The 13,826-nt window shown below is 40.2% G+C and overlaps 1 protein-coding gene across 27 annotated transcripts in view; it reads right to left on the bottom strand.

Moving 5' to 3' along the window:
• Positions 1-12,972: 12,972 nt before the first annotated feature.
• The window catches only part of Arpp21 (cAMP regulated phosphoprotein 21), a 167,825-nt gene continuing 166,971 nt past the window's right edge, over positions 12,973-13,826 (bottom strand). For all 27 annotated transcript variants that reach the window (XM_028895219.2, XM_028895216.2, XM_028895207.2 and 24 more), the window contains one exon: positions 12,973-13,760. In XM_028895219.2, coding sequence (XP_028751052.1) covers positions 13,503-13,760 — 258 coding nt within the window. In that variant the 3' untranslated portion in view covers positions 12,973-13,502. The remainder of the gene's footprint in view (positions 13,761-13,826) is intronic.

Genomic DNA, 13,826 nt, shown 5'->3' on the forward strand with positions numbered 1-13,826 from the left:
AGGAGGAAGGGAAGGAGGGAGGGAAGAAGGGAGGGAAGGAGGGAGGGAAGGAGGGAGGGAGGGAGGGAGGGAGGGAGGGCTGAACCACCAAGATTTGGAAAGAACTGTTTAGAAAGAATTCAACCATCTGGATTTTGTAAAATTATTACTTTCACGTTCATTTCATGTTACTTTTTAACTTTCATATTTGTTTAACTCTTCTGTATATTAAAAAGCTCTCTCTATTCTTCATTCTTATCTCCTCAGGATTAATCACTGGCCTGGTATTCAATACTTATTCTCTCCATGCATATTTTAGTGCATATTTTAAAATATGTGCTATGTATCAATATTTATGAGCCATTTGTAGAGTTACTCTGAATGTTTTCAAATTTATACAAGTATCACATTTTAAATATTCATCTTCTAGTTGCGTGTTTCATCACAGACTCAGGTTTTTTTTGATAGTTTTCTGTGCTAGTTGCAATCACAGCTTCTAGAAATCATTACTGTCGAATTGTATTTCATTGTGTGACTATATTAATTTACCCATTTTCCTACTAGTTGGCATTTAGGTTGGCTCATTCCCCCATTAAACATTCTTGCAAGCATGCTGCTACTCCCTCTTGCAAAATTCAATCAAGAAACTTTCCTGTAGGTGGGGTTGGCACATTTGGGTTGTGCTTATTTTGAACTTCATAAGTTATTGCCGTCTTTTCCCAAAGGGTAGTTCTAATTTACACCCCACCAATTCTGAATGATCCTCTATCATCTAGCATCCCCACCCAAAGTTTGTGCTGCCCAAGTTATTTGTGGCTAATGTAAAGATCTGTCATTGAAAATTTGTCCTCTCCCTCAATATTGGTGACACCCCTCATCATATGGTTTCAGAGTACTTTACAAGTCATGCTGAAATTTAATCTATGTAACCATGCTGACAGCTAGAGGTCCTCAGAGGTGGCAGTTCATAGGGACACAGCCCTAGGGCTTCATACTGTCACCCCAAGAGTGAGCTGCTTATCTCAGGAATGGGCTTGTAGTAAAGACTAGCCCTCCTTCCCTCTCTCCTGCACACTCTCAGAACATGGATTGCGTGCCTCCACAAGTCCATGACAGCAAGAAGGCCCTTTGTTGATTTGCCAATATCTTTTACATATGTTAATAGATATACTAAATATATGAGCATTTGTGTGTATGTACATGTGTACATGCCGTAGCTCCTAATCACAATCTTCTTTTTATACCTTGCCATGGTGATATTTTATAAAGGAATTTTAAGCTTCATGGTGATCAAAATTTATTAAAATTTTTTGTTTTACTCCTATCCTGTGTGTTCTCTAGAAAACTCAATATATACCCCGGGGTCATGAGGATAACATTTTATTGCTCTCCTGACACTCCATGGCTTTGCTTTTTTTATTTACAATTTACTCCACCTCAAGGTCATTTCCTGATACTTTGTGAGATAGAGGTCTAATTTTATTTTTCATAGAGAATTTTTCAATATTGTTTCATTCCTTTGGGTAGGTAGTTTTATTTCTACAGTTTGAACTGAAACATTTTCATATGCATCTATTTCTAGATACTGTGGTTTATTTGTTTGGCTATATTACTTTGTTAATGTGTTGACACTGTGAAGCTTGTGTGTGTGTGTGTGTGTGTGTGTGTGTGTGTGTGTGTGTGTACATGAATGCTTCTAAGGATCAAACCAGAACTTTGCACATGTTAGGCCAATGCTCTACCAAAAAGCTACACTCCACCCCTACCATATGATCTTAGAAAGTATCTTTTATATTTAATAAAATAATTTCCTCCTCCCGTTTCTAAAAATTCATTTTCTTTGCTGATGACAATTTCTTATAAATGTGAGGATACACTTTTAGAGTTTCTTGACAACACATCTCAAGTTATGATTTCAGCTATGCAGGCTCCAGATGCTGCAATTAAACATCAGTTACCAGTATCTGATATTTAAAATCTGAATATTCTGTGTCTGTGACTATGCTTGACTTTTCATTTATTTTTAAGTATTGTTAACATTTCTTTTTCCATCAATTCCATCATAATTAAGATATTTTATTAACCTGTTCATTTAGCCCCAGTTTATCTTAAGAGACAGAAAAGATCCACTCTTCACTGAAGTTTGGCGTTTCCTTTTACATATTGTAGAGTCATGGTGTCCAAGTAGCTCTCTACCCTGGCATGTGTCTCCCAGAATTTGCTGTAGTGACGTGTATTTATGTGACTGGTCCTCAGCAGTATAAGAAAGACTCAGAGACCATGATGATTGGCACGAGGAAGGAGGAAATTCACTTTACTGTGAGAGGGAGTCAATAGAGGAGGAATCAGGTAAGGGAATGGCTAGTTGGCACGGGTATGTTACAGAAGACCTGCAAAAGATACCTTCCATGGGCAGATCCTGGGGTAAGATATCACAGTGGCTAATGAAAATCATCATCATCAAGGCTGGGCTATTGAGAAGATATCACCGTCAAAAGACCATCCGTGGCTGGCAGACGGCAGGATCAGTGGAGAGCTAGGTGTATCAGTGAACGAACTTAAGAATAATGGTACTCTAGGATGAGTGCCAATTGATGGTGCTTAGCTCCCAGAAGTTAACGGCCATAGGTGCTGCTGTGACAGGTCTATGGGGAAGGCCCAGGACATTGTCTGATGGGAGATTTGAAAATGTTCATTAGGACATGATGTCTCTGGGAGAAAAATGGGTAGACCAACTAATCTACCATTAGAAACAGCAAGAGTGGTCTAACGTTTGTCTCGTGGTTCTCCTTCATCCTCTGACTCTGAGATGAAATAGCTCTGTGATTCCTTCTTTCCTTCTGATTAATCTTCATATATAACTGTTCTCAAATAAACTACCAGGAAGTTCATTTTTCTTCCCAAGCAAGTGGCATTCTTTTCTCTAGTGCACATAAGCTGTATGTGGCTCATTATTTTCCCCTTTTTGCTTTGGCTGCTGGGAAGTCTGGTGTTGGTGTTTGTTCTTAACAATTATCGTAGCATTCCTCAACAAGAAAATTTTAATTTAGTTTATTTTTCCTTCTAGGATTACCTTTAATGTTCATTTCTCTTAAGATGTATTTTTATTATGTGTATATGAAGCAGGAACTGAAACAGATACATTGTGAAGGGAAGCTGCCGACTGGCTTGCTCCTCACAGCTTGCTCAGCCTACTTTCTTACACAACCCAGGACCACTTTCTCAGGGTGGCATCACCCATGGTGCTCTGGGTCCTCCCACATCAATCATTAATGAAGAAAATTCCCAAAAGACTTGCTAACAGACCCAGCTGATGGAGGAATTTTCTCCATTGGTATTCCCTTGTCTTAGATGACTACAGAATGTATCCATTGCCAAAATAACAAAACAAAGAACAGAAACTAACTAGCACAGTGCATGTGAAGATCTAGGATACTTAGGATTTCAGCTGTTGGGGAAGGATGTGACATAGATAGATATGAAGGAATAGGTGTGTGTATGTGTATGTGTGTGTGTGTGTGTGTGTGTGTGTGTGTGTGTGTGTGTGCGCACGCGCGCCTTTCCTCCATGTAGCAGGGAACAATCAGCAGTGACTAAAACAAATACATCACTACTGCCTGTGAGAGCATTTAAATGAGATTGCACATAGACATAGTAGCCAATCAAAGTAGATATTATGTAAGACAACATGAATGCTCATGTTAAATATTTGTGTTCATATGTATGCAGTCATGCCAGAGTGTTCTACCATACCATCAATGCATAAATGCATAAATGCAGGCTCCACATCACCTCTTGCCTTTTCCTAGCATGGTCTGAAAGCTTTAGATTTTGCATTGAAAGAGTAGATCATAGACATCTGAGTCTTCCAGAGACTAGTTGAGTGCTCCCTGATGTGACCAATCCCTGTGATTATTACATCAGGGAAGGAATGATGTTGTCTGAGTCAGGTAAATCTCCAAGGCAGATGACATTCAGGCCGCTAAGGCAATCAATCATAAAATGATCTTCTGGCAGACTCAGCTGCCAGGGTTTTCATCTATTTCCACTTAAACAACTGCTTTAAAAGCATCTCACTGTGTCTCCCTTAGGAAATTATTTCGTTGTATAATTGCCCTTGCTTCAAGTGAAATTTTCTTAATGTCCAATTTGAATGGCCTATTTTTTCAGTCTCAGGCCATTGCTCTCTATTACATTACTATTAAGCACCTTTAGTAATTCCTATTCCTTTTGGAGAGGGTGAAATTGGCTCCCACATCTCATTTGCAAATGTGGCCTCATGCTTCTAGACAAAAAATGGACAACATGGGAGAGTAACAGGGGATCGTGCAGTCTGTGAGAAAGGCAGGTGATTTTCTTACTTCTGAGTTCTCACCCACTTTTGAAAGCAATTTGTGGCAGTGCTGCAGAGAGCCAAGAGTATGCCTTGCATATGGCCTTTTTCTGAGTGTGCTGGAACAGCAAGGCAAACACCCTGAGCCTGTGTTAACCTCCACTCGTGTCCTTAGATGAAGGGAGGAAATGCAGCTCCAGGAACAGACCTGCCTACTGCTTTGCTTTCCCAGGGTGCAGGAGGACCAGCTACAAAGGGAAACCAGAAACTAAGGTGGAGGGATATGGGGAGTCTTTGGGCAGCACCATGGCAACCAAAGCTTGAGGACTTCAAAGTTTTTCCACATTCAAATTCTTCTGAGGCACACAGATTAAGCTGAATGTCTCTTTGTCTTTTACATGTGTATAGATCTGTCACTTTGGGACACTTTAATGGTGTGTTGGAAGTAGAAACATAATTCTGAACTTAATAGCAAGCTGCCTTCTTTACTATCTATCTATCTATCTATCTATCTATCTATCTATCCTATCTATCTATCCATCTATCCATCCATCCATCCATCCATCCATCCATCCATCCATCTATCATCTATCTATTTATTTTTTGTGTGTGTAGTGTATATGAATGTGTGTAGTGTTTGTGTAGGTGCACTTGCCTGTATAGGAGGTCATGTGGATACCAGACATTAACACTGGTATTTTCCTCAATTGCTTCTTTGTATTTCGTTTTTGGACAGGGGTTCTCACTGAGCCTGCAGTTCACTATTTAGGATAGTCTGGCCAGCTAGCAACCCTCAGCATCCTTTTGTTTCTGCCTCATTGCATTGGAGTTAGAGGCACACACATACTGCCATGCTTGACTTTGTCATGGGAGTTGGGGATGCGAACTCAGGCCTTCATACTTCTGCAGCAAATGCTCTGCTCACTGAGATGTTTCCTCAGTCCCTCGCTACCTTATTCTTAGTTTTAGGACCTTTGTGAATCTGGTTCCCAGTTTCTCCCTCCCCATGTTCTCTGTGTTCTCAGTGTCTAAATGCCATCACATCCCTACATGCACCCTCAGAAACTGAAAGGATGAGGCCTCCAGATGAAATAAGAAAATGTCACTTCTTGAAGGAGGTACAGTTCAGGAGTACAGGGCTTTCCCATTATGTGCAAGGCCCTGGGTTTGGGGTTCCTAGTACTGACAGTAAATAATAAACAAATAAAATGAATGAATAAGAGAATGAATTAACTAACTAACTAATTAATTAATTAATAAACAAAGAAATAAAATGTGGTTCTGTTCTCAACCCAAGTAGCCTAGGCCTGTGTACAATCCATCTGTGCATTCTTTAAGCACCCTATGAATCTGGGTTTGTTCCTAGGCTGCATGGCAGATGCAAATCAAATCCCCTCCTGATTGACAACTCCTGTCGGCTCCATGTCTGACCTCTTTTCATCCTGAAGAGTAAAATTCAATAAAGACTAACAAAACAAATCAAGTAGCAAATGTAAACATCAGGGCCTTCTCCATGCTGCTGTCCTCAGGGCTACTGGCACATTGTCTCAGAGGGGTCCTCACAGAGCCCAGGAAAGTGATGAAGACGGCTTTCAGGAGGGATCTTCCTCTCCAGAAGGTGACCATCAGCTCTCCCACCTCCATGCAAATCAATGCCAAAGAGCAACAGGGCACCTGCTCCTAGGGTTACGATTTTTGCCACTGATGACACATAAATAGTGGCAAGTCTTTCTATGGAAATTATTTGAGGTTTGGGACCTGGCTAGAAGTTGGTAGAGATTTAAATTGGAAACAAACATTAATAATAAGAACTATTGGAAAAGAATGCCAAACCTCTAGCAAAATAGCCCCTCCTAGTCGAGAAGGGTGTTAGGGGGTGAGGAGAGAGTGAAATGAAGCAAAAAGCTCTGATCTTAAGTGGAAGAAGTTGTACCCATAGGAGTAAAGAGGCAAAATCCTGAGCCATGATGGGTAAGTGTTCTCATCATTTTCCAATACAGGATCACAGGAAGTGGCTGTCAGATTTCATTGTGTATCAGTAATGATCAAATTGTTCTGGAGGCTCCACAACCTCCCATGATGTCTCCAGTTCAGGCTCAGGCTGTCTCAGACTCTGACAACTTATGTTCTCTGTGCTCTGATATGCAGCCTAAGGTAGATTTTCTGTTGCAGTTCCCTCTGGGTCAGATGTGCTCTTTCCCATCTTGAATGAGAACAGCTAGAATCACAGGTATGGCAAGCTGGAGAGATCAGTCCTATCAACATTCCCATCGTGGAGGGGGTCAATGCCTTTGAGTCACCCACTCTCCTGTAAGTCACAGCAATAAACTCACTGGGTCATTAAGCTGGACTTGGATAGAATCTTTTCCATGGTCTGTCAGGGCTCTGTGCTCTGTTGGTGAACAGACATTGCTTTGCGTCTCTCTATGAAAAGTCAAGCAATTGTAGGGTATTTTTATGGGCTGATTCAGAAGGCTTCCAAGCCTGGAGATGAAATGCATTCTGGGTTGTTCCTTGATACCAGTAGTAGCCGTGGCATGAAGGAAGACCTTAGTTGTTTGTGTTCATCTATGGTTTCTGAATGAAGACACCTTTCAAATGTATCCCTTCTTATCTTTGGAGACATATATTCATTTAGGAACCATGGGTGGTATCATATTGCTTAGTATTGGGAGATCTTCCTAAGGTGCCTGTTACCTGTTTATTCTGCCTGCCAGTCTTGGTCAGTCCAGCCAGAACGACTCTGCATTTCCCAGGATGCATCTCTCCATAGATTTCGCTCAGTCACCTCCCACTCCAAATACCCTAAACCTTATTTCATGTTTTCTTGTTTTTCTTTTCTCTATAGGCATTCCTCTAAGTTGGGGTTATGACACATCCACACCCATCTCTGCAAACCCAAATGCCACATGGTACAGGCTCATAGAACCACAGGTAAATAACTTGTCCCTTTTTTTGAATTGCTATTTTTATGTTATTCTTTGGATGAGTCCCATAGCTAATGTATTTTTATTTACTGAAACACTGGTACAATTTATTCTAAAACTTTACAAGCTTCTTAAAGGTAGGGGCTCCATGAGCAGTGGCTCATGGTATTGAAATTATGGAGTAGCATCCCAGTTAGCTTTCTATTGCCGTGACCAATACCATGAGTCTGGAAAGGATTTTATTTTTTTTGCTTATACTTCCACATCACAGTCCATCTTTGAGGGAAGTAACGGCCAGACTTCCAGCTGGAACTAGAGGCAAAAACTGAAACCGAAACTGGAGGAACACTGCTTACTATACTGCTCCTCGTGGCTTGCTCAGCCTGTTTTCTTATAGCAGCCAGGACTACCTGCCCAGGACTTGCACTAAGCAAAGTGAGCTGATATCTATCTCATATCAATAATTAACAAGAATATTCTTCATATAGAACTGGCCCATAGGCCAAGCTGATAGACATATTTCCTCAGTTTAGGACTCCCCTTTCCAGATAATTCTAGCTTGTGTCAAGTTGACAAAAGCTGACCAGGGCAGTGAGGATGCAGTAAGAACATGGTGAATAAATTGTACCATAAATCTCTGTCATTGCATTTGATCACATAGTGGGGGAAGACTCATCAGAGACAACTATATTCATACATGTTATATATCTATGTGACCACGCACTCATAGATATAAATGTAGAGATAAAGTCCTTCAACATTAGGAATTCAAAAGTGACGATTCAGAAATATGACATTACAACATTTCCCTCCAGATTCATACTCCATGCTATGGTGCAAATGCAGCAACGCCAAAAGCTGTCAGAAGTGGGTCGTGGTGTTGCATTTAGACATAGAACATTGTTTCTACTGAAATTAAAGCAAGTTCTAAATAGGTTATTATTTTAGGATTTTCACATATGTAATATATGAATAGTATATATGCAAATATATAATAGATACAAATACGAAATGATTTATCTCTATCTGAAACTATCTATACTTACCCATACATACATACATACATACATACATACATACATACATATGACAAGGTCTCACTATGTAGATTAGGTTGGACTTGAAGTCAGAGATCTGCTTGCCTCTGCCTCCTCCAGTGCTGGGTGTGAGCCACCATGCTGACTTGTAATGCACACACACACACACACACACACACACACACACACACACACACACAGACTTCTTTAAAGGGAGGCCAGAAGAGAGCATGAGATTCCCTGGGATCAGAGTTACTGATGGTTGTGAGCTGCCATGTGGACTCTGGGACCTAAAACCAGATCCTCTGGAAGAGCAGCAGGCGTGCTTAACTGCTGAGACATCTTTCCAGTTCCTTCCTATGTATTTTCTTAACTAGTTCCTCATAAAAGTAGTCTTTTGATAGAGTCTGTGACTGAAGGTGACTTTTCGGCAAATTTATGGAAATTATGGCTGCCTTTTGGAAATTCTTAATATAAGTTAATATATTAAAGGTTTCCAGAAACCATGTAGCTTTAACAATATTAATTCACCTTTACTCCTTCCTCTCTCTATTTGCCCTAGACACCACCTATTTCACATAACAGCTCTAAGTAGCATGGAGCAAAAAAAAAAAAAAAAAAAATGTTCTGGGCTCAAGGAGATGCTCAGTGGTTGAAACATTTCCTGCACCGGTGTGAGGACCTGGGGTTTGGTCCACAGCACCCACACGGAGCTATATGTGGTGTTGCACATGTGTAGTTGAGTCACTTGGACAGTTAGACAGCGAGGGTGGAGGTGGGCACAGGAGAGTCCTCAGCAGCTCTCAGGTCAGCTAGCCTGCCACTCTCAGCAAGGAGCTGGAGACCCGGGCTTGATACGTAAGGCGAGGCCTGGCCCCTGAGGTTGCCCTCTGATCCCCACACATGTGCCACAGTGCAAGTGCCTGTTTTATTGTTTTAGAATTTATATAGATGTATGAGATTGGGTTGGGCTTGAACTCAGAGATCTGCTTGCTTCTGTCTCCACCAGTGCTTGGTTTGAGCCAACATGCGTAAATTGTTAAAACTGGGAGCATGTATGCATGCCCCTACCTCAAACATCACATGTACACAGATTAAAAAAAAAACTGCTCAAGGAAAATATTTTAAGAAATAAGAAACTTACAATCTGCTTATTTAAAATATTGTGTCTACTACATTTGAGAATCCCCAAAGATCTATTTAGCTTTACTTTGAAGGTGAGGCATTTCCAGTATTAACTTTGGTTTGTAAATGATCAAGGCATCTATGATATAAGTGCCAGGGAACAGGTGAATGGTGAAGCTGCAAACCGTATACACCTCATGGACTTGTGTGTGGTACGGATGGAGGAGGAGGGTGGAGTGCCCACATATCCATCACAATTTTACTGTTGTCAAAAGTGGGTTCAGAATCTAAATACATCCTCTATGAAAGCTCAAAACTCCATTTCTGTTGCTTCCCCTTCACTGTATTTGATTTTTCTAAGTCATTCTTTTAAAAAATGTGTTTTTCACAAAGGACTAGCATTTTTAATGGTGATTTACAGCTCTATTTCAGTCTTCAAATTATATTCACAGTTATGTAATCTTATTTCTGTATTGCTGGCACACTCTCTCCTGCCCCACCTCATATCCTGCAGAAATATTAAAACAACAGCACCATAATATGCTCGTCAGAACATTTACTACCAACTATCAGAGCATAGTCAAGACAAAACCCACAAGTATAAGGCAAAGCACCTCAATGTGGTTGTACTCCTGTTTTAAATGGTCATGAATAACTAGGATATAATCAACCATGTAATGAAAGTTTGCATAAGTCATCAGTGAGTCCTTTTACATTCACATAGAGGTGTAGGAGATCATTAGAGATGCCTTTAATTATCTATCCATGTGCTTATTTTTCTAAGTATCTGTATATTAATATCTCCACCTAAAACTTATAAACTGAATAATCTATAATTAAAATGTGATGATGATAAAATTATTAACCAAGCTGAAAAACATTTTGAATGTTCTCTTGACAATAAATTAAACTCTGAATATGCTTCACTTACAAAATCATTATCCTACATAGCCGATTTAAATATTCTAATGCAGGAAAATAGAGGCAAGGCATGGAGATACATCAAATTTAATGCCAGCAAAGAAGGCAGAAGCAGAGACAGAGGCAGGTAGAGCTCTGTGAGTTTGAGACCAGCTGGTCTGCACAGTGAGTTCAAGGACAGCCAGAGCTACATAATAAAACTTGTCTCAAAAATAAAATTAGTGAAGACAGGAGGAAAGAATGTTTGGCATTAAAGAGTATTGTAAAAAGAATAAATACAAAACCTGTCTATACTATTAGCATGTATAAGGTTTAAATCCACAGAACCACAGAGTCTCAGCAATTCTAAGAACCATAAAACAAAGGCCCAAATTTCCTAGAGTTGTATGGAATGAAGGTAAACATTCCAACTCAGAATGAGAGCATTGACGTTTAGGATCAATGTGCAGGTCTGAAGGTTAAAGGAGATGTGTTTGCAAAATGAATCTGGGCTGGTGAGATGTTCAGATGTAAAGGTGGCTTGCTATCAAGGTGGGGGAGCTGAGGTCCATCCCTGGAACCCCTATGGTGGAAAGGGGGAAATGGCTCCTGCAAGAAGGTATGCTGTGGCTTTCACATGTGCACCATAGCATGTGTGTGCATGCGTGTATACACGCACACACACACACATACACACACACACTCACACAGAGTAAAGAAATAAATTTAATTAAAAAATGAATCCACATTGGTCAAGACCCTCCTTCCATTAGGAAAAGAGATTAGCTGGGAAAATGTAATGTCCTCAGTGTGGTTATAGGTTCAAATGGTTCAATTTAAATATATATATATATATATATATATATATATATATATATGTAAAACACTTTTCATGGTCAGGGATTAGCTTGATGAAAAAATAAGTAGACCCAGATATGGAAAAATGGAACAGACTTCACGAGGAGTAAACAATTAGAATATCACAAAAGCTCCCTTTGAAAGGAAAAAGAAAACAACAATAGATAGAAAGAAATGGTAATCTTCTAAGTAGGGTTTTTAAGTGCTTAACTCTACCCACAGCTAAACAACATGAAAATGGAAAACCCAATGTAGAAAATGTGATCCAATAAAAACCAATGAGAATTTTCCTGATACCATTCCTATAACTCATTTTTTGGGTAGGAAATATAAACCATGAAACAATTATTATACAGTGGTATTAAGATGAAAGCTATGAGGCTTTTTTGTTGTTGTTGTTTGTTTGTTTTTTGTTTTTTCGAGACAGGGTTTCTCTGTGTAGCTTTGCGCCTTTCCTGGAACTCACTTGGTAGCCCAGGCTAGCTCGAACTCACAGAGATCCGCCTGTCTCTGCCTCCCGAGTGCTGGGATTAAAGGTGTGCGCCACCACCGCCCGGCGCTATGAGGTTTTATTCCCTCAAATAAACATTTTCCCAAGGGTCAATCCTCTGAGTCCAGAGTTCAGTTATTATTTTTGAAATGTTATCCTAACTCAATTGTTACCATGAACCCCATAGGGAATTACACATTGATACAACATTAGCCATCTTGTATCTATATGCAGATGTTCTAGCCTTTGTGATTAAATCATTGCTACTGCTATGTGCATTCTTTTTCAGTTACCAAGACAAATGTAAGCACCTTGGAGTTGTTGGCTTGCTGTCGAAACCAGTGGTAGTTTGGAGTGCACGGTCTAGTGGCTCTTCTGTATGACTATAAACACATTGATCTTCCAGGTACATGGTCGAACTCCAGGAAAAACAGAACAAGACTAGGTGTAGAGTAGGCATTCTTACTAACATTTAGAATTTCCTAGTAGGTACAGTATATCTATACACCTCCAATATTCCTTTAATTAATTAAAAGTAATGGTATGAATATCATCTTATGTTCAGAACCCTTATAATAATCTCAAGATGAGGGACTATTGTTGGTAAAGTGTTTGCTGGTAGCATCTCTTGGAGAGACATCATTCAGCTGTACATGCCTGGGAGCCACTTTTTGCATTCAGCATTCATGAGATGATGCCCAGAAAGGACAATAATGACACTAATAAGACACGAGCTGATATTGAATGTTCAGGTGTAAATGAAACTTCTATATCATTCCTCTCAAGCACAGTGAACACCACAGAGGAAGAGATGCAAGAATGGAAGAGGTGGAGTGTCCTGAGCACTGTCTTCCAGTCATGAAAGTGGGGCACAATTGATGCCACAGAAGTGATGATTACCTGCACAAAATGGGGCCTGTTGACATCCTATCACAGGAGAGGGAGGCTTATGAAACCCCGTCCTACCCCAGGAATTGTAGGAAGTTAATGGTTGATGGGAGGATGACTTTTCCCCTAGATGAGTAATGCAAGCTCCTGTAAACAGTCCCCTCCATATCTTTGCTTCTGTAAGAAGCTCTGATGAAACCTATTGATCCATTAAAAACAAACAAACAAGCAAAAAGTGCCATGGAAGTAGTGGAGCTGATTTAGAAGAGAGAGGTATGAGAGTGTGAGGAATCACTGAGGTTAAACGTGATCAAACTGCATTCTCTACAAGTATGAAAATGTTACCATCAAGTTCAGTCTGTATAATTGACATCTGCTAATAAAAACATTCAACAAACAAGCAAATAGCATATTGAAAGAGAGACTGAAACAAACTGGTGGTAAAAACATGACCTTCCTCCACAAGGTCAAATAAGCTTTTATTTTGATTAAACACTACATACCATATATATCCATTTAAAAAAGAAAACTCTATAGTGTATATAAATTATTCCTTCCATTCCTTAGCTCTTTTCTTTTTCCATTACAGCTTTGGTACAGTGTGATTTAGTTTATATATTTTTAAATACTTTAGCATCACAAACTCAACACAAAGTACAAAACTAATCCGAATCAGGGATATTGTAATCTACACAGTGGTATTCAGTGGTAGGAGAAAATCTTACCTTGATGAACTCATGTCACTAGCTAAGCTAGAAAGGCATACCTAGCAGACATGACAGAAATATGCACCATTAACCAGCTAATGTGTGTATTAGTCTTTGATTAGTTTGTACAGAACACCAGCAGCAATCATTTGAGTGTTGAGTGAATACAGAAGTCCTTGGCCAGTCGCCCCAGTCTCCTCTTCCTGTGAAGGCCATGAGTTAACATCTGATGAAGTGGACCGCAGGCAGCCTGAGTTCTCAGAACTTGACCTGCCAACTCGCGTTGCTCATGCTTGCACAGTTTGTCCTGCAGCTAGCAGACATGACAGGGACCGTGCTGGAAGGGCAGTGTGGACCCATCAACCTTAGGTTGTTCTGAGGGCTTGGCGGCGTGACGTTACAGTACACAGGCATTCCGGTGGCTGGGAGTGACCCTTGGCCTGCCTGATTGGGCAGCATGATTGGCGGTTGGTATGTCTGCTGGGGCACTGCTTGAGAACCTTGGGTCATTGGCACCTGTGCAAGACACAAGCAAAAAAAAAAAAAAAGCTTCTTTGAAGGGTATGATGTTATAAATATCAC

This window comes from Peromyscus leucopus, chromosome 7 (genome assembly GCF_004664715.2).
Source record: "Peromyscus leucopus breed LL Stock chromosome 7, UCI_PerLeu_2.1, whole genome shotgun sequence".
NCBI classification, from domain to species: Eukaryota; Metazoa; Chordata; class Mammalia; order Rodentia; family Cricetidae; genus Peromyscus; species Peromyscus leucopus.